Source organism: Neolamprologus multifasciatus, chromosome 1 (assembly GCF_963576455.1).
Source record: "Neolamprologus multifasciatus chromosome 1, fNeoMul1.2, whole genome shotgun sequence".
In the NCBI taxonomy this organism is placed as follows: Eukaryota; Metazoa; Chordata; class Actinopteri; order Cichliformes; family Cichlidae; genus Neolamprologus; species Neolamprologus multifasciatus.
In genome coordinates this window covers 1,957,526-1,979,327 of record NC_140439.1, presented here as the reverse complement: position 1 = coordinate 1,979,327, position 21,802 = coordinate 1,957,526, and the positions used below count along the sequence as shown (strand labels likewise).

Sequence of the window (21,802 nt, the reverse complement as noted above, 5' to 3'; positions counted from 1 at the left end):
AAAGAGTAAAATGTTACAATTAACCCCATAGTCTGGGTTAGTTGTAACATATCCTGGGGTGAAATGTAACACAATGAAAAAAGGGTACTAACAAAACATTAACATGTAATCTTTGTTTATTCAACACATGAATGCACTTAGAGCCATTTATGTAACTATGTGTGTGTGTGACAGAATGCAGAAATCTAGCTTTTGAACATATGCCAACCCCCCAAAAAAGACAAATTATGGAATTTTCTGCAACTGAATATTTCATTAATTTTGGTTGGTCTTCCTTGAGTTTGGCCTCATTGGCTCAGTGGGCATTATAACCTACAACTCTTGCACCAATTTTGAACATAACAATGAAGCTGAAAAAATGTAGTTGTTCACCAGCATCACAATTCCATTACTTTTTATCATGGCTTACCTTGGTGTGGTTTGCAAAGTGCTTCAGAAGGATGAGGACATCTGTTTCTTGCACCCATCCGGATTTATTTCCACTACCAGTACTTCCTACTGGTCCATCTCTGACACAGTGGTCTGTATTGTATGTAATGTATGTAATGTATGTGTGGGAACACAAACAGTGGAGGAATTGTGTTGCCAATGGCATTAACCGCATATACAAAAGCGACCAGTGAACCTCTCTCTGCTGATGTCGTTGCCCCAACTTGTTTAATATAAGTTAAAGTAATAGTGTGGTAAGTTGTAACATCTGCATTATTGTTACAACTAACCCAGACTGTTGCTGTTACAACTGACCCAGACTCCTATAACCATGAACTAGCTAAGATTACAGCCAACAGCTAAAACATTAGCACTAAAGACCTACACAGAATATATCCTCATAGAGATACAAATAACATAATTTAAGTTTGATGAGTTTAACTGCAAAGCAGATAATGCTATTAGAAATTGAAATAAAGTAGAAAAACGTACTTTTTGGCATACAAATTACTTTTTTTTATGTTAAATTGTCTGTGTTTGACAAAATGTGCTGATTTTTCACATGTGATAGCAGTTCTGAATTGGGCATGCACAGGATGAGTCACATCATTTGAAACTTAGCCCTGATTGGAGAAATTGGAAGTGTTACAACTGACCCACATTACAACTATCCCCGGTCTCCCTACTAAAACATTTTTTAACAGATCGGTTCGAGGTCAGTAAGCACAACCAGAATTTATACCTAAGGCACAATCTCGATTTTTGAGAAAATTAAAGTATTTTTTGTGTGGAAAATACGTTATACAGAAGAAAAGAATATATATCGTGATGTATATCGTTATACATGCTTCAAATTATATCGCGATATGGATTTTAGGCCATATCGCCCTAATTTTTATAAATGTCCAGGATGCAGCCCCTGAATTTGGTCACAGCCTGGCAATGGTTACTTTGTGATGTTAGCAGAGAAAATCACAGAAAATGTTAACATTAGTGAATAGTGAATTTCATTTATAGCAACCTAAACTAACACCAAGGCACCGGCAACCATGGTGACTTCTTTTAAAAAATTTAGCCTGCACCTTTCACACAGAAGTCAGTCTACAGGCTGTAAGCAGTAACTGAGAGAGTTGGAGATGGCACAGTTTTAGACATGGCACCGAGCACTCCGATTACCACTGGGACCACTGTTACCTTCACCCTCCACATCTTCTCCAGCTCTTCTCTGAGCCCTTGGTATTTCTCCAGCTTCTCGTGTTCCTTCTTCCTGATGTTGCTGTCATTCGGTATCGCGACATCGATCACGTCTTCTTCTGTTTGTCTACCACCACTATGTCCGGCACTAGCCATCACCATTTTGTCCGTCTGTATCTGGAAGTCCCACAGGATCTTAGCTCGGTCATTCTCCACCACCCTTGGGGGCGTCTCCCATTTTGACCTCGGAACCTCCCTGCCGTACTCGGCACTAGGGATGGGTATCGTTTAGGTTTTATCCGATACCGGTGCCAAACCGGTACTTTTGAAACGGTGCCGGTGTTTAAAGAATGGCGAACACAAACTTTGTCCTAAAACCTCTCATGTTCAGCTGTTTTTTTGTAAAAAGATAACAATGGTAGCCTTTTCTGCAGCTATAGGGCATATATGGTATCACTCTTGGCTGGAAGCAGTGCTTAATCAATGGAAAAAACACAAACTTTGTCCAAAAACCTCTCATGTTTAACTGTTTTCCACTTTTTCTTTTGTCATTTTAGCCTTTTTGTCCAGGGTGAAGGGAGTATCTGCCATCAAACAAGAAGACAGCCGCATGTAGCTATGATGATGTTTGCTAGTTCACCTTACATGTATTAATGTAATAATGTGGTTAGCCTACTCAACATAAATTACACATTAAGCTACTCACGCAGAGAAGAACGGCTGCTGCTGCATCATCATCCGTCATCATTTCTGCTACACTGGCAGGGCTAGGGGCCAGGACTCTCCTCTTCGGGTTTTTGGGGGATGTTGCTAACTCCGGGTCCGATAACAGGCACCACACCCCCAGTAGATGTGCTCGGTGCGAGGTCTCGCAGCAAACTATCAAATACGGCGCATTTCTCGGCTTTAAAAAAAACCGCTATGCGTCGCCAGGTTTTTCATCGGATTCGAGGTGTTACCTTCTTTGACAGTATCACAGTATCAGCTTAAAGCAGTTGTTGCAGCTGCTGAGTTTGCATCTTTTGCTGTGAAGTACAGCCAGACTTTGACTGCTTCGCCTTGGGCATTTTTAATCTGTAGCTCTGCTCTAAAAGAACGTACGTACCTGGACCCGCCTACTATCCTCGGAAACGTAAAATGATTGGCTAGAATTCAAAATGTATGACATCTCAGGAAAAAAAAGCACCGAAATGTGTTCTGCTTTTCGGTCTGGTTACTACCGTTTATGTCAGAACCGGTAAACCGGTACCTATCCCTACTCGGCACAGATGATCCTGTATACTATGACGGCCACTTGGTTATGGCGTTCCATGTATGCCCTGCCTGCTAGCATCTTGCACCCTGCTGTTATGTGCTGAGCACGCGGTCGGTTGGGGCGATCTTCCTGAGGTATTCGTGGATGGTTGTTGCCTCATCCTGGACAGGAACTCACCAGTCCCCGGCCTCCTCGCTTCCGCTTAGTATGCGGGAGGAAGGAAGTGCTGGACTTGAGGTGAAACCCTCCATGCATGGTCAGGAGCTTCCTGGTCTTGATGTCAGTGGCTTCTATCTCCTCCTTTGGCCAGCTGTGGACAAGCACATGCTAAGGTGTCACATTATTATCATTATTATTAATTTGTATTTGTCCCGGTCACAGAGCAGTTTGTTGTAATCTGTTTATTTATGTTCCTGGTTACAGTTGCACCAGAATCCCCTACAATCCTTATGTGTACATTAAAATGATTTGTCTTCATACAAATTTTATATCTATTATTTTGGAGCATAATTGGAGGACCACACTTTTTATTTTTATTTTTTATTTACGGTTTGCTTTGTTTACCGCCCCAAAAAATATTGCCTGGCTTGCCACATGTGTAACAACTCAAACTGTGAAATTTTCTTTCCACTAAATATTCCACAGAGTGGAAATGATTGGGAACAACAGCAACGCAGCCTTGTAAAATCAGGGTGCTGAGGCACATATTGTGTAGAGTTCACTAACTTTCTGTAGACTTCATCACTACAGACCTCCAAACTTCTGGTAGCCTTCAGATTATCTCATGAATTATCAGTAGAGAGCTTCCTGGAATGGGTTTCCATGGCCAGCTGCATCAAAGCCTCACATCACCAATCGCAATGCAAAGCATAGAATGCAGTGGTGTAAGGCAGGCCGCCGCTGGACTCTAGAGCAATGGAGACTTGTTCTCTGAAGTGATGAATCACGCTTTGCTACGTGTCCGACTGTACTGTGCAAAGTTTTGTAGAGAGGGGATTATGGTCTGGGGCTGTTGGGCTCGGCCCCTTTGTTCCAGTGACAGGAACACTTCATGCCTCAGCACGCCAAGACATTTTGAATATTTTCATGCTCCCAATTTTGTGCGAAGAGTTTGGTGATGTCCCTTCCTGTTCCAACATGACTGCGCATCAGTACTCAAAGTAAGGTCCAGAACGTGACTGGACTGCTGAGCTCAAAGTGACAGAACACATTTGGGATGAAAAAGAGGAGATCTCTGAGCCAGACCAATATTCTGGTTCAACATCAGTGTCTGATGTGACAACTGGACTTTTACAAGAAGGATCAAAAATTCCCATATACTGCAAAGGCGTAATGATATATAAATAATGAATTAAGCACTTGCTAATACCTTAATGATGCTTAATAGTGTGACATCATTATGTTACCAATTATAGTGAACAAACATGATTCTCAGTGTTTGATTTTAGCAGGTGTTGAATTTGTTTTTCAGTCTTGAAATTTTCATGTGGTTTGTTGTCTCAAGATGCTTTATATATAAAGGTAAAGATTTGACAATAATACAAGACGATCAGACGATCCCCTACGAGTAAGTGACAGTGGGAAGGAAAAACTCCTTCATAACAGGAAGAAACATCCAGCAGAACCAGGCTGTCATGATTGATTGGGAATAAGGGGAGGGAGACAGGATAAAATGGCACACTGTGGAAGAGAGCCAAAGATGAAGTTCTATCCAGTTTAGTTTGGAAATTGAAAAAGGAAAACCCCAACAAAACAATTTATTCTAAACTAGGCAGTAAAACTTTTCTCAATGAGAAAAAACTCTGAAACAGCTGTACTATCCATCACAAGGCTTAAAGACACAGCTCCTGCTTAATAGAATAAGAATTCCATTAAGTAGGTCTCTAATGAGATTACTTCCTCTGTTAACCCCTCCCCGACGCTGAGTAACAGTTACATCACCAAACACAGCTCAAATTATTACCTATAACTCAAGTCAGGAGTGTTGTTATATAAGATACAACTTGACATACTGCCTTTCATACATTTTTATTATACATATTTATTTTCAATGTTGAGTATCCAGTTAGTGTAACATGTTAGAGTTAAGTCACCCGCCTCGGCATGACAGTGGTGGTCAAACAAATCTGTTGGTTTATTTTCCTTCCTGCTGTACATACTGTCCACATGGACAGATGAAAGGAAACGGACCTATGGGCACAGATATTATAGAGGCCCTTCAGAGCTTTGCACTGAAGATGTTTTTTGTGGCCATTAGGGGTGTTTTGAAGTAATCTTTCGTGTATCTGAAGTTATTGGGGATCTCTTTGAAGTTGTTCTGTGTCTGTTTGAAATGCTTTTATGTCTTTGGGAAGTTGTTTTTGTTTGTTTGTTTGTTTGTTTGTGTGTTTTGTTTGTTTGTTTGTTTGTTTATGTGTGTTTTGTTTGTGTGTGTTTTGTTTGTTTGTTTGTTTGCTTGCTTGCTTGCTTGTTTGCTTGCTTGCTTGTTTGTTTGTCGCATCTTTTTGATGTGGTAATTGGAACCTATCCTCACATAGCTTTGTCTAATTCTCCCAGAACATTGAGTGTGTAAGATGTTGTGTAAGTTTGTCTGCTGTACATCTCTTTGTCATCATTGTGCGTCTTTCCTTTGATGTTTTATATCATTTGTAGTCATTTTATCTAAGGAGCTTTGCATTTCATTGTAGCTTTGCTTTGTTTCCTCAGTGTCTTCCAAGACACACATGTTTTGTGTCTCTTTAAAATTGTGTTAGAAATCACTGAACTCATTTGTTCCTCTTTCGTCTATGTCTATTTGAAGTAATTTGAAAAGACTTTTCTGTGAAGATGTTGAATCTGCTTTTCTTTCATCTGTCAAGGTGTGATGATTACAGCCTATCGTAACCTGTCAGCGTCAGTTAATAATTTGACTGATCACTGTCATTGTGCCAATATAAGTTCATATGGCAGGGTTTGTATATATGAATATGTCAGTAGAAAAACAGGAAATGCTTTAACATCACACACCTGTACAGAATTTATAAAAGGTGTGAAAGCTTGCTATAACTCATTGATAACTACTTTATGTTACAATTCTAATGTCTGTGGAATTTCTGTAACTTGTGTATAAACACTTCAATAAAGCTTGTTAGTATAACACAGTTGTGTACAATTTGTCTCTGCTATACTTTGTTATCACTGTATGTGTAGCAAATCTTTCTCACTATGTCTTACTGATAAAGACCGTGAGATTCTTCTAAAAGCTCCGGAGCACATCAGCTGAGAGTGTAGATGCAATGAGAAGTCCAAAAAATATTTTAGTTTCAGTCTAAACTGAGGATCTCAGGCTCCTCCTGGTGGACATAAGAGGAATTACATCATTCAATTAGCGCTTATCATTAACTTCAGTGATATTTTAGTTGTATATATATCTTCATGAGAACCAAGGAAAAAAGAATCCTCCTTCATATCTACACACACACACACACACACACATGTATATATATATATATATATATATATATATATATATATATATATATATATATATATATATATATACATATATAATGTTTACAGACTGATGAGCTGCCTGTGTTGGTAAGAAGCATTTCTGCATGGAGGCACAATGTATGAGCTTTGTGTGACATCATGACACTCTGAGCTTGTTGTTCCCACACAGATGCGGGGAGGGTATTTGTGCGATGTACTACAAGCCTAGTGTGTGCACAGTGCTGCTTTGTCCACATGTGAGGCCATTATGTGTCCCACTTTGTGCCAGTGTAACTTTCTGTCATTGTCATCATGTGAGGGATGAGACAGGAAGCAGAGGACACAGAAACATTTCTGTTTTTTGGTTTTCATTTTCAGAACTTTTGTATAAATGTTGTTTTTTCTTACTTTGTCTCTTACATTCAAGACTTTTGTAGGAACTAGGACTGTAGATCATTTTTCAGACTACGTGCTGTGGCAGACACAGTACATGGATATTATTCAGAACCAAAGCTGACTGAGTATTTAGTGTAGCCTGCAGCCTGAGTTTTTTGCTCACAGAGTTTACGTGGCCTCATTATATGAATTACTGCTCATTTTAAGTGTAGACCCCCACCACTGGGGGAGTATATGCATGGCACAAAATAAGGAAAAGCATAATAGTTCCACCTTATAAATGTTAAAATCCAGTTATTCAATACTGACAGTGGTGATAAATGAAAACTAGTCTGCTGGTCACACTGAAAAAGAAGCCCCACCTTTGAGTTTGACTGAACAATGACTGCAAGAGGAGTCAAACAACTCCTGTAGTAGTAAAAACGATTCCTTCCTGTTTGCCTGCCTCAGTGTCCATTATAGGCTCAGAGAGGATCCCTGATATAATCCCACTCCCATCTTGAACCCATCTGTTACTCCTGCCGGACACTTCACTACTGTTTAGATGTTTTCATAGATGTCCCGCACCAGTCTCACATACATACTGCCAGCAGTACAACAGTTGTTTTCTTGGTACTCTATAAAATGCTTTCTCCAGATCCACAAAGACACTGCAACTCCTCCAACACCCAAAGCAAACATCACATCTGAAGTGCTTTTCTTGGGACTGTCACTTGCTAATCATCACCTCTCAGCCAACATAAACAATTCTTTCCCATAGCGTCACCGTATAGCTCATCAGCTTTATCCTCTGTAGGTACTACAGCTCTGGACAGCAGCCGCGTTCTTCATGTGGCAAATGGACGGATTCTTACAAAGCACTTTTTTATACAACATGCCTCATTCATACTCTGTCATACGAGCACTTTTTTCTTCATCTAAGTGCTTTACTCCGATGAACTTGGGTTTAAGTATCTGGCCTAAGGATGCTTAGCCATCCCAGGTTCGTGCCAAAAACTAACGACAAGCTTATGAATTAAAATTGATACCAGTAAACTTCTCCGTTGCTCTGGCATCTTCCTAATCTCCAAGATTGCATTAAACAATCTGGTACAAGGTCCACTGCCATGGGCATCTGGACCAACCACATTTCTGCTTTACATGGTATGGCTACCACCTAAAGAGTCTGAACACTCAGGCAGGTTCTTGAGAAACCGTTTTAAGCAGCCCTCAAGCAGATGGCTTGGCTTCTCAGAGCCTTGAGCTCTGACTCAGGACTCATCATAGAGACTGCAGTGAGTGTGCAGAGAAGGTCTGAAAGTTCAAGTTCTCCAAGATGCAACTTCTCCTGTAACTAACCTCCTTACTCCCCACGTAATCCCTAAAAGATGTGCATAATACTGTATGTGTGTGTATATGCAGAATACTATGTAACTATTAGGGGTGCAACGATACTCGTATAGATATTGAACCGTTCGAAACAGTGCTTTCGGTTCGGTACGCATATGTATGAACAATACAAATTTTTAATTTATTTGATCAACCTTTCTTCTGACGATACTGTCTGTGTTGAGCGCTCAGTGGATCTGCGTTCGACTACTCCGCCTAGGCTGCACTGTCGAGCGCAGATCCACTGAGCGCAGCACAAGCTAGCAAGACAGAAGCTAAGTTCGTTGCAACATGGCAAATTGAACCTCTCCCACCCTCATTCAGATCTGGCCTTTGGAACTATTTTGGTCTTCATGTGAAGTATGACCCTGAAGGTAAGCGTGTCATGGACTAAAGTAAAACAGTATGTCGGATGTGCCACACAATGCTCAATTACATGGGTGGGAACTAGTGCGTTAGCGCAGTTTGCTCGTTAGCGTGTTGACGCCGTCCAGCCCCACGCACTGGGCGTTCCGCGGTAGCTCGTTAACGGAGATTTGCCGTGTTGTGGCGTTAACGTCATTTCAGATTAACGCTGACAGCACTAGTGGGAACACAACGAATATGACTGCACATTTACACCGACATCATCCTAGTGCAAAGACAAGTGGAAGCAGACAAAAACAAGCACGCATGCTACAAACTTTACCCGAGTCATTTAGACAGCCGTTAGCACATGATTCTCCTTATGGGGACCTGATATGTTTAATATGCTGCTGAGAATATAGCCCAGAAGAAGCGTATAGTATAGCTTTTATATAGGAAAGAGCCATTTCTCTGTAATAAACTCTCTTTTCCAAAGATGAGTGATTTCTCAATCAGATAGATTTATTATTTTATCCCTTTGTTGTTTCAGCAACATTAAATTTAAAAACTGTACTTTTGAGTTAAAATATATATTTATAATTTTAATAAATGACAAATTAAAAAAGCATGAAATTTTTTTTGTATCGAAAAAATATCGAACTGTGACACCAAAGTATCAAACCGAACCGAACCGTGAATTTTGTGTATCGTTGCACCCCTAGTAACTATATGCATATATATTTAGTATGTCATCACTAGTGAGTCATACAAAGAAGCAAATTGAAAGGGCTGTCTACCTAAAATATATCAATGCATGAGAAAAGTTTCCAGTTTCCTCTGCTGGATTTCTCCCAGAAAAAAACAGGGGCACCAGTAAAGAATGACCAGTCCAGCTAAAAGAGATGCAAGTATTTTAGTGGGAGGCTGCGAGTCCTCTGCTGGCAGGCGCTTAATGCAATATGTGCCCGTAAGATGAAGTCACAAACATTGCGACTGTAGTCTACTCCCACTCTCGGAGCAGCACAAACAGGGCATTATGCTGACGAGTACCAGCTGGTACCACGGGGCTCCTCATCCTCCTCGGGACTTCATTTGTTGCCGCTGCTGAAATCAGGACATGGAACTGAAATCGAAGCGCAAACCTGTAGACGTTGTCTTTGGATGCTTCATTGCAGTCTGCCTTTATAACCTTTGTGTGGCTCAAAGACGTGAGTGGAGCTTTGTTTTCTGTGAAGGGCGGTGATGTGGGGCTGGATGAGGACCTGTGGATGATAATCTGTGGACAGAATGTGTGTGGGGGCAGTTTTTCATCCTTGAAGAAGAGATCGTCACCCTTTTTGTGTCCTCTCAAACTCACACCTAAAAAAGAGAAGTGCATATTTTCTTGTTTCTTTATTGAGAGGCCTGAAGGGGTCCGGCTAACTGTGTTTTTGTGCCGTATGTTGAAAAGAAATCTCAAAACTAAAGAGAAGGAAGAGTTCAGGAATAATATATGATCAAAGTGCCAGGCACACAAATCCTTAGGCCAAGTGATACAGTCACATCATGGGCGAACCTTAAGGTGGAAACCAACCAATGCCATGCTCAGGACTGATTTCATTTGTTAGATATATTTTGTACATGCTGTACCGTTCCTGATGTGACTAACCACTATTTTTGGTAATAACACTGTTTTGTTCACAGATCGTATTATCACAGTATGATGTGAACCATCACAGGAGCTACTAATGTAGCTGTGAACATTTAGATCCCTTGGGTTAATGTAAAACCTTTTTTCTCAGTTTTTACATTGATTTAAGATTTTTATCCCAAAAAGCTTGGATACTGTGTGAGTTACAGATAAATAAAAACAGAATGTAATGATTTACAAATCTCAGAGACCAATACATTATTCACAGTAGAACAGAGAAAAGCAAATGTTTCAAATGACAAAATGTGAAAAAAAGGTAAATTTGAATTTTATGACAGCAACACGTCACAAAACCTGTGGGCCCGGGCTATGTTTGTCTCTGTGCAGCATCTCCTCTTCTTTTAACGCTGTTCCTGAAACATGTGAGGAAATTAGGATATGAACTGCTGAACTTTTGGGATGGAGGTTTTCAGTTGGTGAAAGGTCTGAACTGCAGGCGGGCCACTTCAGACTCTTCTACTGCAATGCCATGCTATTATAACAGCTACAGTACGAGGTTTAGCATTGTGTTGCTGAAACATGCAAGGCTTTGTCCCGGCTTGATGAGAGCAGACAGCAGACAATGATCTCTGGAACTGTTACCGAGTAAACGAGCTAACGTTAGGATGTTTTCAAAGTGCTCCAGCTTTTTCAGAACTGGGGTTTTAATATTTCTATATTTACTGTATTTAGAACTATGTTTACATCTTAATACTTCTAAATGTTCAGAATCGTCATTACTAGAAGTATTTCCTGTAATTTAACTTCTTAACATCCACAAGCTCATCAGTGGCATCTATAAGTTTAGGATGAGGTTGATGTCTGCCGCTTTTGTGGGGAATTTTAACAAATATGGACCACCCAGATATAAAAGGTTTTCACAGAAAAACTATCAGGCCTTAAACGAATAACACAAGTAAGAAAATGTTCTATATTTTCTGAAAATGTGCATATTTTAGCATGTGGCTTAAACAAAACACAATCCTAAGCCCCGGTGTGCAAGCCAGTCGTGTGTGTGTGTGTGTGTGTGTGTATTCTACACACATGCATGTGTCTGAATAAGAGGGAAGGTTGAAAAGTGAAGCTGCGACTAGTGGCTCGAGAGAGGTGAAAAAGAGTGCAGGCAGGGTGGAGTGGCTGAAGAGGAGTGTCAGTATCATTTGTGACAGAAGGATAGTGAAAGGGAAGATTTATAAGACCTGTGATGCGAAGTTGGACACAGTGGCACTGACATAAAGACAGGAGGCAGAGCTGAGTTGAAGATGCTAAGATGGACAAGAGGAAGAGCTCAGGTCCAGAAATCTGGAGACAAAGTTTAAGAAGCAAAGATGGTTTTTACATGTGCAGAGGAGGGATAGTGGATATGGTGGACAAATGATGGTGAAGGCAAAGAGAAGAAGACCACAGGGAAGGTTAAAAGATGCAGTGAAGGAGGACAGAAGAGGATTTAAGACATGATGGAGGCAGATGAGCCGCTGTGGTGACTCATAAAGCAACTGATCAAAGAGGAAGTGCTTGTATTCTACGAGTTGTTGATTAACCTTTGACATTAAAGTGCAAATAAACCGAGGTTTACCATCTCAGAAAACAATGGGCGCTGGCAAAAGCTTAATTTATTTTAGAGTAAAGTCCATCAGGTGACTGTATCATGTACACGTCTGTGTCTGTGATCTGCAGACTTTAGCAGGGACACATTAGCAGGGAGTGATGAAGCCACAGCGTAGCCTCCTGCGCTCTCTCTGTGTGTTGGGCGATCGTGGCTCAAGAGTTGGGAGTTTGCCTTGTAATCGGAAGGTTGCCGGTTCGAGCCCCGGCTTGGACAGTCTCGGTTGTTGTGTCCTTGGGCAAGACACTTCACCCTTTGCCTACTGGTGGTGGTCAGAGGGCCCGGTGGTGCCAGTGTCCGGCAGCCTCGCCTCTGTCAGTGCGCCCCAGGGCTACAATGTAGCTGCCATCACCAGTGTGTGAATGTGTGGAGGACAGGTTGTGTGAAGCGCTATACAAATACAGGCCATTTACCATTTTGTTGCTGTAAAACCTCAATCACTGCACATGTTTCTGTTACCTATGCTCTCCCAGTTTGCACAGTGCCCCCTGGCCCCATACCAGTGTCAGAAAACAACACGGCTGACGTCCAGGTGGCCAAAATCAGCTCCAACAGTGATGTGACTCTGACAGTGACGGTGAACCCTGAAGATTTATTCTACCTGAAAGGAAACGCCCTCATGGTAAAGAAAGGCCTGGACTATGAGGTGATGTATGGAACACAAATAATGTATATATGAGATATGTGATCAGTTTTTGGATATTAGAATGTGGTATGCAGAAAGTTTATAAAGTGTTTTCAGGACTACCTAGGTCACAGGTGTCGAACTCCAGGCCTCGAGGGCCGGTGTCCTGCAGGTTTTAGATGTGTCCTTGATCCAACACAGCAGATTCAAATGGCTAAATGACCTCCTCAGCATGTCTTGAAGTTCTCCAGAGGCCTGGTAATGAACTAATCATTTGATTCAGGTGTGTTGACCCAGGGTGAGATCTAAACCCTGCAGGACCTCGAGGCCTGGAGTTCGACACCCCTGACCTAGGTTATATGAGCATGTACTGTAATTATGAACCTTTATTTGTATTCTTTTACAGCTAATAATATTTCAGAATATTCCTGCAGTAGGCGCGTCCCATGTATCTGTTTTTGTTTCTTTATTAGTCATTGCCCAGCGCGACTCTGATGGTGTGGATAAAGTGCAGCAGAGCTGGCTCTAGATCTGTGAGTAAGAGTCATCACATTAAAAACAGACAGAAGTCAGCAAATGAACAGAGTCTGGGGGAAATGAATCTGAAAGTCAGGACATCAGGTCACCTGTACACGCCTAATGGCAACATTATGTTCATATGTAAGGGACTCCACCTGTCAGGGTTCTTCAGCACCAGAGCTGCACCGGCTCTTTTTGCCCCATCACCAGTGACCCCGTGTGACTTTGGCAAGAAAAACTAGATGATTATAAAAATGGAAATGAACAGTTATTTTTTACTTTTTAAAAAATGTTTATCATTGCTGTAAGTAATGACTTGTGTCTATAAATGTAAAAATTATATTGTATTATTATATAACAAGTTAAACAGAAAATGCGTGTCACACTCTAAATCTGTCTCCTAGTTTGACTCCGCCCACAGAGCATGTTTATCCGGTCGTTAAGTGATGACGTGACGAATCCTACTTCCGGGCCTAAAGTAGTCTGCGTTTAATATGGCTTTTGTGTTGTTAACATGTTTAATGTTTTGTATTTTCTTCTATTTAATCTCAAAAAGCTCCTAAAACAGTCAGTGATCACTGTTGACCTCCCTCGGCTTTTATTACCGCTAATCATTTATTTAAGCTCAGTTTTTAAAACCTTAGGATGTAACTACAGCCCAGCCCATGCAGCAGTATATGAATGACTAACCTCATATTGTGGATGGATTATCTCAGTTGTTCTCCTGGCTGAAGTTTGGTCCTTTTACAGCATCCTGCCATGTGATTACATTTGTTCCTGATCACCGAGAACACTCACGTTAACTTTTATCCAGTGGAAAAAAAGTTAGCTTGTTTATATTATGCTAACATAGCTGTGTCGCTAGCGGTCACGTAGCACATCATTATATACCAGCTAGCCAAACTTCAGTAACCCTACAAACGTCACTGCTGTTTAGTTTTCTGTCTTCATTTATGTTGGAAGTGATAACAGAGCTGTACATTTTAATTTTTTTCCAAAACCCCGCAGTCAGGACATGCTATATTGTATTTAGATAGAAGCTAGCGAGCTAACTTCCTGCTAACTTCTAACTCCGTTAAATGTCATAAATTCCGTTTTCATGGATGCCTGGATGTTAAACTCAATTGTTACACCTGGTAGAGCAGAACGCTGATCATTTTATTAAAGATGAAAGACTTTAGACAGTTTTTCAACTCTCAGTAATGCCATAGTGATCGTTTGATATATGGACCTGCAGCAGAGTTTAGGACCAGACACGGCTAGTGACGTCAGACTTAACGACCGGATAAGGCTTGAGTGCTGTTGTGTCGTTGTGTTGTTAGGAGTAGTGCCTCGATGCGTTGTTGTGTTCTCACTGTTTGACTGAAGCTGAGCTGCTTCTCTCTCCTCAAGGTGAACGAGTCCGTCGAGGTTTTGGTTGAAAACGTGAACGATAACCCCCCCAACTTTGCTCAGAACCACTATGTGCTGGATGTGAATGAGGTGGGCTGCACTGCTCTTTCATGCTTGTAGAACAACATGTGTTTGTGTTTCCTCTTTGAACCATTTTATGTCCTGCAGCTCATTCCGGTCAACTCCAGTATTGGTCTGATAGAAGCCACAGATGTTGATTCACAGCCGCTGTATTATCGCTTGGAGACAACAACAGTAAGACAAGACAAACTATGTCCAAATGACTATGATGAAGTTTGGACGCATTTAGATGAATGAATGGAATACATGCATCTGCTATTTGTTTACATCACACTGATCTGTGAGGCCCAGGCTCCACATGAATCAACGTCTCTTGGACAAAATTATGTCTATGACTAAAGCTTCATTATTAACAACGGCAAGAAAAGTGTAAAGGTTCCCTCAATTGCTAACCTCTGATGCCTTTGTTCAGGCTTCAGGCCACAAAATCCAAGTGAGATCAGCTGATCTGTCTCTGTCGGTTTTCTTCAGGACAAGTATTTCCGCTTGGAAAACGTCAATACTCCAAAGATTCTTGTGAGAACCGTCCTGGACTACGATGTTGTACAAAAGATCTCGCTGGTCTTACATGTGCAGGTACAGTAATGACTTATAAAAACATCCAGCATGGCTCTGCTTTTTCTGTAAAAACCAGTCTGAAGTCTGCTTCTTACAGGATACATTCAACGGTTCAGCTTCCAACAAGCCCTTCTTCACCTCTGTGGCCACCATCACAGTGCGTGTGAAGGATGTGGACAACCGGCCCCCGTGGTTTCATCCATGCACGAGGACAAACTTAGGAACTGCTAAACTGTGTGTGAGCAGCGGCTACAGAGGCAAAGTCAACCTCACAGAGAAACAGGTGGGGTCTGATTCTGACGTTTACATCACAGCAAGAAAAGAAACGCGCTTCACCTGAACAGGAAGTCGCTCACACGGCTGACATCTCTGGGCCTTATTTTAATTATGCAAGAGCCATCGTGCTATTCTAGCTCATATAGAAAAAAGGTTAAAAACCTTATTATACAGGGGAAGTTCATGTTTGATATGATGTCATGAAAACACATTTATCATCTAAAAAACTGGTTTTCTGTATAAAACATATTCTTTATTTAACCAAGTACAGTTTCACGACTATATGAAATGTATACCAGTCTGTGCTACTTTGGACAAAGAGTGTGCACATCCAGGCAAACACTGTTACTTTAGCTGCTACACAGAAAAATCAAATACACAGGAAACAGGACAAAGTGTCTTAAGTCTGTACACTGCACAGACATTTGAGGGTCACAATAACCTTCATGCTGTTTTAAATACATTTGTTATCAAATCAAATCAAATCAATGTTTATTTATAAAGCACTTTTCATACAAAAAATGTAGCACAAAGTGCTTTACATGGTTAAAAGCAGCCCACCCACCCCGCCCTCCAACTCACTCCCCACACTTTCATTAACATAAGCGATGTGAATACAGACATACCCCCCCCCCCCCCCACACACACACACACACACACACACGCACACTTAAAAAGTAAAATTGGGCTGGGTACGCATGAGCCAAGTGAGGAAACACTATCACAGGGAGCCGTCTGCACCGCAGCCTCCAGGCTGGGCACACAGCAGGAGGGAGGCAAAGAAGCCCCCCAGCAAGGCTGAGAGGACCCCCAGAGCCCCAGCAGCCACGGTCGATCACAGCCCCGGTGCAGAGAGCGCCCTCCGAGGAAACACTGGAGATATGACACAATAGGATATATACAGGGTAAAAAGATAAAATAAATAAGAACGGGATACAATATAAATATAAATATAAATAGAGTAAGAAGATTAAAAAATGAATAAGAATAAAATCAATAAATATTAGGTAAAACCTAAATTAATAATAGAATAACAGGATAGAATAAATAAGCATAAACTAAATAAACGTTAGGTGAAAGCTAAATTAAAAAGGTGGGTCTTGAGCCTGTTCTTAAAAACATGTACGTTCTCTGTGGCCCTGAGCTCCTCTGGCAGGCTGTTCCACAGATGAGGACCATACCACTGAAAAGCTGCCTCTCCGTGAGTATGTGTCCTGACTTTAGGAACAATCAAAAGGCCAGTGCCAGAGGACCTCAGGGTCTGTGAGGGTTCATATGGTAAAAGCCGATCTGAGAAATAAGAAGGCCCAAGACCATTAAGACATTTAAAAACCAATAAAAGAACTTTAAAATCGATCCTGAAACACACGGGGAGCCAGTGCAGCGATTCTAAAACCGGTGTAATGTGGGCCCGCCCTCTGGTCTTCGTCAGCACACGAGCTGCAGAGTTTTGTAAAAGTTGTAAAGGTGAAATATTCTTTTTGGGGACACCAGAAAGCAGGGCATTACAGTAATCAATGCGACTGGTAATTATCTGGGGAGTGAATAATGTAAATGATTAAACATTTTCAGAAATGTTTCCATCAAAGCTCTGAGGGTTCGTTCTGATGTTCATCACTGCAGCGGCAGCAGTCTGTCACACAGTTTCTATGAAAAAAGAACTATCAGCTTCGAGCTGCTTTATTTGACAGACCATGGCAGGTGTGCACTTCTGTGCTGGGCACCAAAACACCACACAGGTGTGCAAAGAAAATTTCAGGGTAATAAAATGATCATCAGAGCAGTGCTTGCGTGTGTTGATGATCATATTGATCCTAAGATACCAGCATCATGACATCTCAGCCTTTCAGGGAAACCTCAGCACTGGTTTATCTGTGAGGGAGGACACGTGCTCAGGTTCCACTGTAGGGCCAAACATTACAGGCTAAAACCTGTAATGAGATCCAATGACATGGGGACGATGCAAATTTTGGTGATTTTACATGTTGTGTTTGCCAGTATTTATTCAGTGATAGTAATAATTAACGGTAATGACTTGTGAAATCACTCAGTGTGGAGGACACACGATAACAGCTCCTTCCCATTGTCGCCAAAGTGCTTGCTCATAGGGGGTCATATGATTGTTGGGTTTTTCTCTGTATCCATGAAGTGCCTTGAGGTGACTGTTGTTGTGATTTGGCGCTATATAAATAAAATTGAATTGAATTGAAATGAATACATACTGATTTTCACCTTCAGGAAGGCCCGCTGGTGCTGGAACCTGGACCTGTGTTTGCCAAGGATGGAGACAAGAACAGGAGCGAGCAGATCAGCTACAGAATATTACGAGGTCGGATACAAAACCTTTTGAGGACCCGAGTTTTACACTCAACAGTTTCAGTTTGGTGTGCTTATTAAACTGATTATCACATATAGACAGACTGATACAGTCTTACACGCCTCTCTGCAGCTTCTCTCCTCCTGCTACCCCCCAAAACCCATCTCCATAGAGACTGTGTCAGCTCCCAAACAGACAAAAAACAAACTAAAAACCAGCAACAAACAACTTAAACATAAAAAATCACAAAGAAAGAACAATACAGCATCCACATCTGAACCAAAGAGTAAAACAGTGAAATGTGGATTATTAAACTTAATAATTGATCAACAAATTGATTTACTCTGCCTTACAGAAACCTGGTTGCAGCAGGATGATTATGTTAGTTTAAATGAATCAACACCCCCGAGTCATTCTAACTACCAGAAACCTCGAAGCACAGGCCGAGGGGGAGGTGTGGCAGCAATTTTTCACACCAGCCTATTAATCAACCAAAGACCCAGACAGACTTTTAATTCATTTGAAAGCCTGATGCTTAGCCTCGTCCACCCCAGCTGTGAAACTCAGAAACCAGTCTTACTTGTTATCATCTGTATGTATTATTGTAGGGTCTACCTTTCAATATAAAGCACCTTGAGGCGACTGTTGTTGTGATTTGGCGCTGTATGAATAAAATTTAATTGAACTGATAGAAGTTTGAAGACTCTACTACTAAAAGTAGTTATCAAAATGCTTTTAATCCTTTCCATTTATTTTTAATTGTTCATTTTAATTAATATAAGAAGCTCAGAAGAAAAAAATAAGTAAATCATCGTTACCTGGTGCCATTTAGAGGCTAGCAACGACCGAGTGATTGCACCCACTTTGCAATCACTGCTGCTTAGTTTGTTTTTGTACATGCTCTCATGGCACCATTCTGTTAATGAGGTCAAATTTCAATAAGTCAGATTCAGGTCGTGGTTAAATAATAAAGTAAGCTTATTCTGCTGGTTTGTAGGGCAGCATAAAGAAAATGCTCTTATTTTTCTTTATGTGTTTTTTTTCCTTTATCTGTAGGAAACGAAGGAAATATATTTCAGATTGATGAAGAAACGGGGAACATCACAATGACCAAAGCTGCTGATATTGTTGGTCCAATAACTCTCACTATCCTGGTAAAACAAATATTATATACATTTGTCAAATAATATAAAGAAAATACAGATTTTCAGCAATTAGATATTTGGTTTTACTATCAGGCATCACAGGTGACCAACAGAGATCAGTTTGCGGTGACACAGGTTACCATTGACGTGATGAAGAAGAGCAGGAGTCCTCCTCGTTTTGAAAGGGAGCGATATGAAGGATTTATCTACAGCAACTCTGTGCCTGAGACCATGATCCTCCGAGACCGAAACACCAACCGACCCTTCAGGGTCCGAGCACGGGACGAAGACTTCGCCAGTGTGAGCGCTCTTTGAAATCAAAGCTAATTATTATAGTATATGTTATAAGCCTAACCCTGACGTTTGGTTGGTTCGACAGCTTGTAGCTACAATAAGCAAAACCATTAGTAACACCCTACTGAGTTAACTGAAAAGGTCAGCTATGGATGCTGCTGATTTACACATGGAAGGGTTGTAGAGACCGACCGACTGTCAGGTACACGTGCTACGAGGAAATCATTTGTTTTGGCATTTTGCTGGTCTGGGCCATTCAGGTGGATGCTAACCCAAAGTGCCGGTAAATTCATCCCAAGCATAAAGCGTGTAATAATAATAGAACAGCTATATATTAGACTACAGTCTAGGTCATGTAACAGGACAACAGAATGGCTGAACATGGAAGAATCGAGGTGTTGCAGTGCCACATTCCAGGCCGGACTTTTAGCTGATTGGAATTCAGCAGGACCTTAAGAGCACTGTGTGAAATTAAAGCCTCAGTGACCTGAAACAACAAGTAGAGAAAAGTGGGGCAAAATTCCTCCACAACCATGTCAGAGCCTGATAAAGTCATACAGAGAAGAATAACTTAAAAGTTCTTGCTCTCATTTAACCCTGGCTGAAAGAACCGCTTACAGGAAGAACATACTAAATCTGTTTCTAGTGTAGTAGATTATACAGATTAAAATGTACAGGAGTACTAGAGTACTGTTAAAAATGTGCAGGTGTTTACTTTGCATGCCGGAGCTAATGATGATTAACCCCTGTACAGTTAAAAAGGTACGCGATCACAATTACGTTTATTGTGCAAGCTGTTGCTGGTCATTATTTTCTACCTCCTGCTGGTTAGAAATCACTTAAAGCAGCTTTAAATGCACAACTAATGCTAAACTAACAAGATAAAATCTTTGTTTGTCAGGGTGTGAATCCAGATGTCAAATACGAGGTTCAGTACAGCAGCTACGTCAATGTGACCTCTGATGGTTTCGTGATACTGAAAAGAGTTGTGAAGACAGAGTCCTTCGCTCTTCAGGTGACTTTTTAAGACGTCATGGCACAATGAGAGCAAAGACTTCCTGGTTCTTGACACTTTGTAAGCTGTTAAACTTTTACTGTCTGCAGCTCCGAGCAGTGGATGTGACAACAGGGGAGTTTGGAACTGCAGCCCTTTCAGTTCAGGTCATACCTGGTGAGACTTCGGACTGGAAAAACTTTCACCTTATTTCTCCTGTTTCTAATTTCATGTCGTATCATAACCACTAAAAACATTACTAAATCTTTATAAAAAACAGTTTTTATACTAATGATTTCAAATGAACCTAAAATATGATATATTATTACCTCTCAAGGAGGGAACACAAAACTGTGTTTATTCTTCAAAATTAAAGGGTTTGCTGTTATTCTTTATTTGTAATATTGTAAAACAAAGTCAAACCTAAGCCAGAAATATTACTTCATACTGAGGCTGGGAGCCCATTTGGTTCCTCCTGAACATTTCAGTGAAATTTAAAATGGGCACTGTGTTATTTGTTCATTTTTAATTAAAGTTAAAGGAAATCATAGCTTTAATAATATTAATTCCTTTAACCTTAAGTCCTTTGCTTTTCTTCCTGTGCAGATTTAGGCAGCCCATCTCCCTCAAACATCGGCTATCGTCCAGGTGACATGGCGCTTCTGGGCTTGATCATGGCAGCTCTGTTGATCCTTTGCCTGATTGTTATTGGCTTCTTAGTTTCCCACTTGTGGAAGGGAAATACGGGTGTGGACAAACTATGTGAGGTTAGTCGGTTTGGCAATGGAAATATTTTAAACCGGTGAAAAGATGATAAGTTTACAAATCTTTAATCCTTCCTCACTGCTTTCCATCTTGGACATCATGTAAACGAGTGTAACAGACAATATCAGGCTTTCAGTCTTTCCTTCTTTCTGATCTCACAGCACACATCATACAAATGATTTATTGTTTTCTAAAGTTAACAAAGTATCAAAGTTAACATTTGCAGTATACATATACTGTAAAAAAAATGTCCCTTAGCAAGAATCAACTTTGACAACAAGCTTTGGGTATAATTTTCATCAGATATTTAACTGTCAGGTGGAGTCGTTACTATAGGTCGTTATTTTTTGTAAAAATTCCAAATATCTTTCAAAGGCTTGTGATGTGAGTTTCAAGTAAGTTTCAACAGATGGTTTGAGGCTATGCTGATGAATTGTGTGCTAGTCCACCTAAAATATACCAGTTCTACTGACAGCAAACTGGCCTCAGAGCCCGATGCTGCCATCACCATGTTTAACAGTTGTTACAGTTTTCTTTGCATTGCAGGTCTCTCCTTTCCTAATTGCAGTAAAACAACTCTATTTTCCCTCTAAAACATATTTTCTTTGTCAGTGTAGTCAGTTACAAACTTTACTCAAGATTGAAGATGCTGAAGCAGGATCTTCTTTCTTGGATGGCACTGTCTCAGTCAATGATAAGGTAAAAAACAGGTGATGTAGCCAGTGTAGGTCCTATGACTTAGTGGCTTCTGGGTTTTTTATAATGATTTGAACCACCTGCCTCTCAGATGAGAGTGAGTTTGGTTTTCAGACATTAGCAAACTGGCTGACTCATTAACCACCCGTACAGTCGTTTCAACTGAATATGTAGTTTCTCATAAAATACCAGGATTTCATTCTGCAAAACTGAAACACAGACATTTTGGATAATTTGTGACTGTGACAAAGAAAGAATTTGGCTCAGCCTGAAACTAAGCTTTTAAAAGTGGTAACATTGTTACTGCACATTACACTATTAAAGTAAATAGTGGTTATTTTTGTACATATGTAATATAATAACATGGAATTCATTATTGGAGACTAGATAAACTGCATTTCTGCTTG

The 21,802-nt window shown here is 40.7% G+C and overlaps 1 protein-coding gene across 4 annotated transcripts in view; it reads left to right on the top strand.

The window, feature by feature from the left end:
- Nucleotides 1–8,257: 8,257 nt before the first annotated feature.
- The window catches only part of cdhr5a (cadherin-related family member 5a), a 41,355-nt gene continuing 27,810 nt past the window's right edge, over nucleotides 8,258–21,802 (top strand). The window contains exons 1-13 of one of the 4 annotated variants that reach the window (XM_085155460.1): nucleotides 8,258–8,487; nucleotides 12,207–12,379; nucleotides 12,832–12,891; nucleotides 14,270–14,359; nucleotides 14,438–14,524; nucleotides 14,822–14,926; nucleotides 15,006–15,191; nucleotides 17,423–17,513; nucleotides 18,558–18,655; nucleotides 18,740–18,946; nucleotides 19,842–19,955; nucleotides 20,045–20,111; nucleotides 20,541–20,701. In XM_085155460.1, the coding sequence (XP_085011586.1) occupies nucleotides 12,353–12,379; nucleotides 12,832–12,891; nucleotides 14,270–14,359; nucleotides 14,438–14,524; nucleotides 14,822–14,926; nucleotides 15,006–15,191; nucleotides 17,423–17,513; nucleotides 18,558–18,655; nucleotides 18,740–18,946; nucleotides 19,842–19,955; nucleotides 20,045–20,111; nucleotides 20,541–20,701 (1,293 nt within the window). In that variant the 5' untranslated portion in view covers nucleotides 8,258–8,487; nucleotides 12,207–12,352. The other 3 variants (XM_085155442.1, XM_085155451.1, XM_085155469.1) reach the window with 3 other exon arrangements.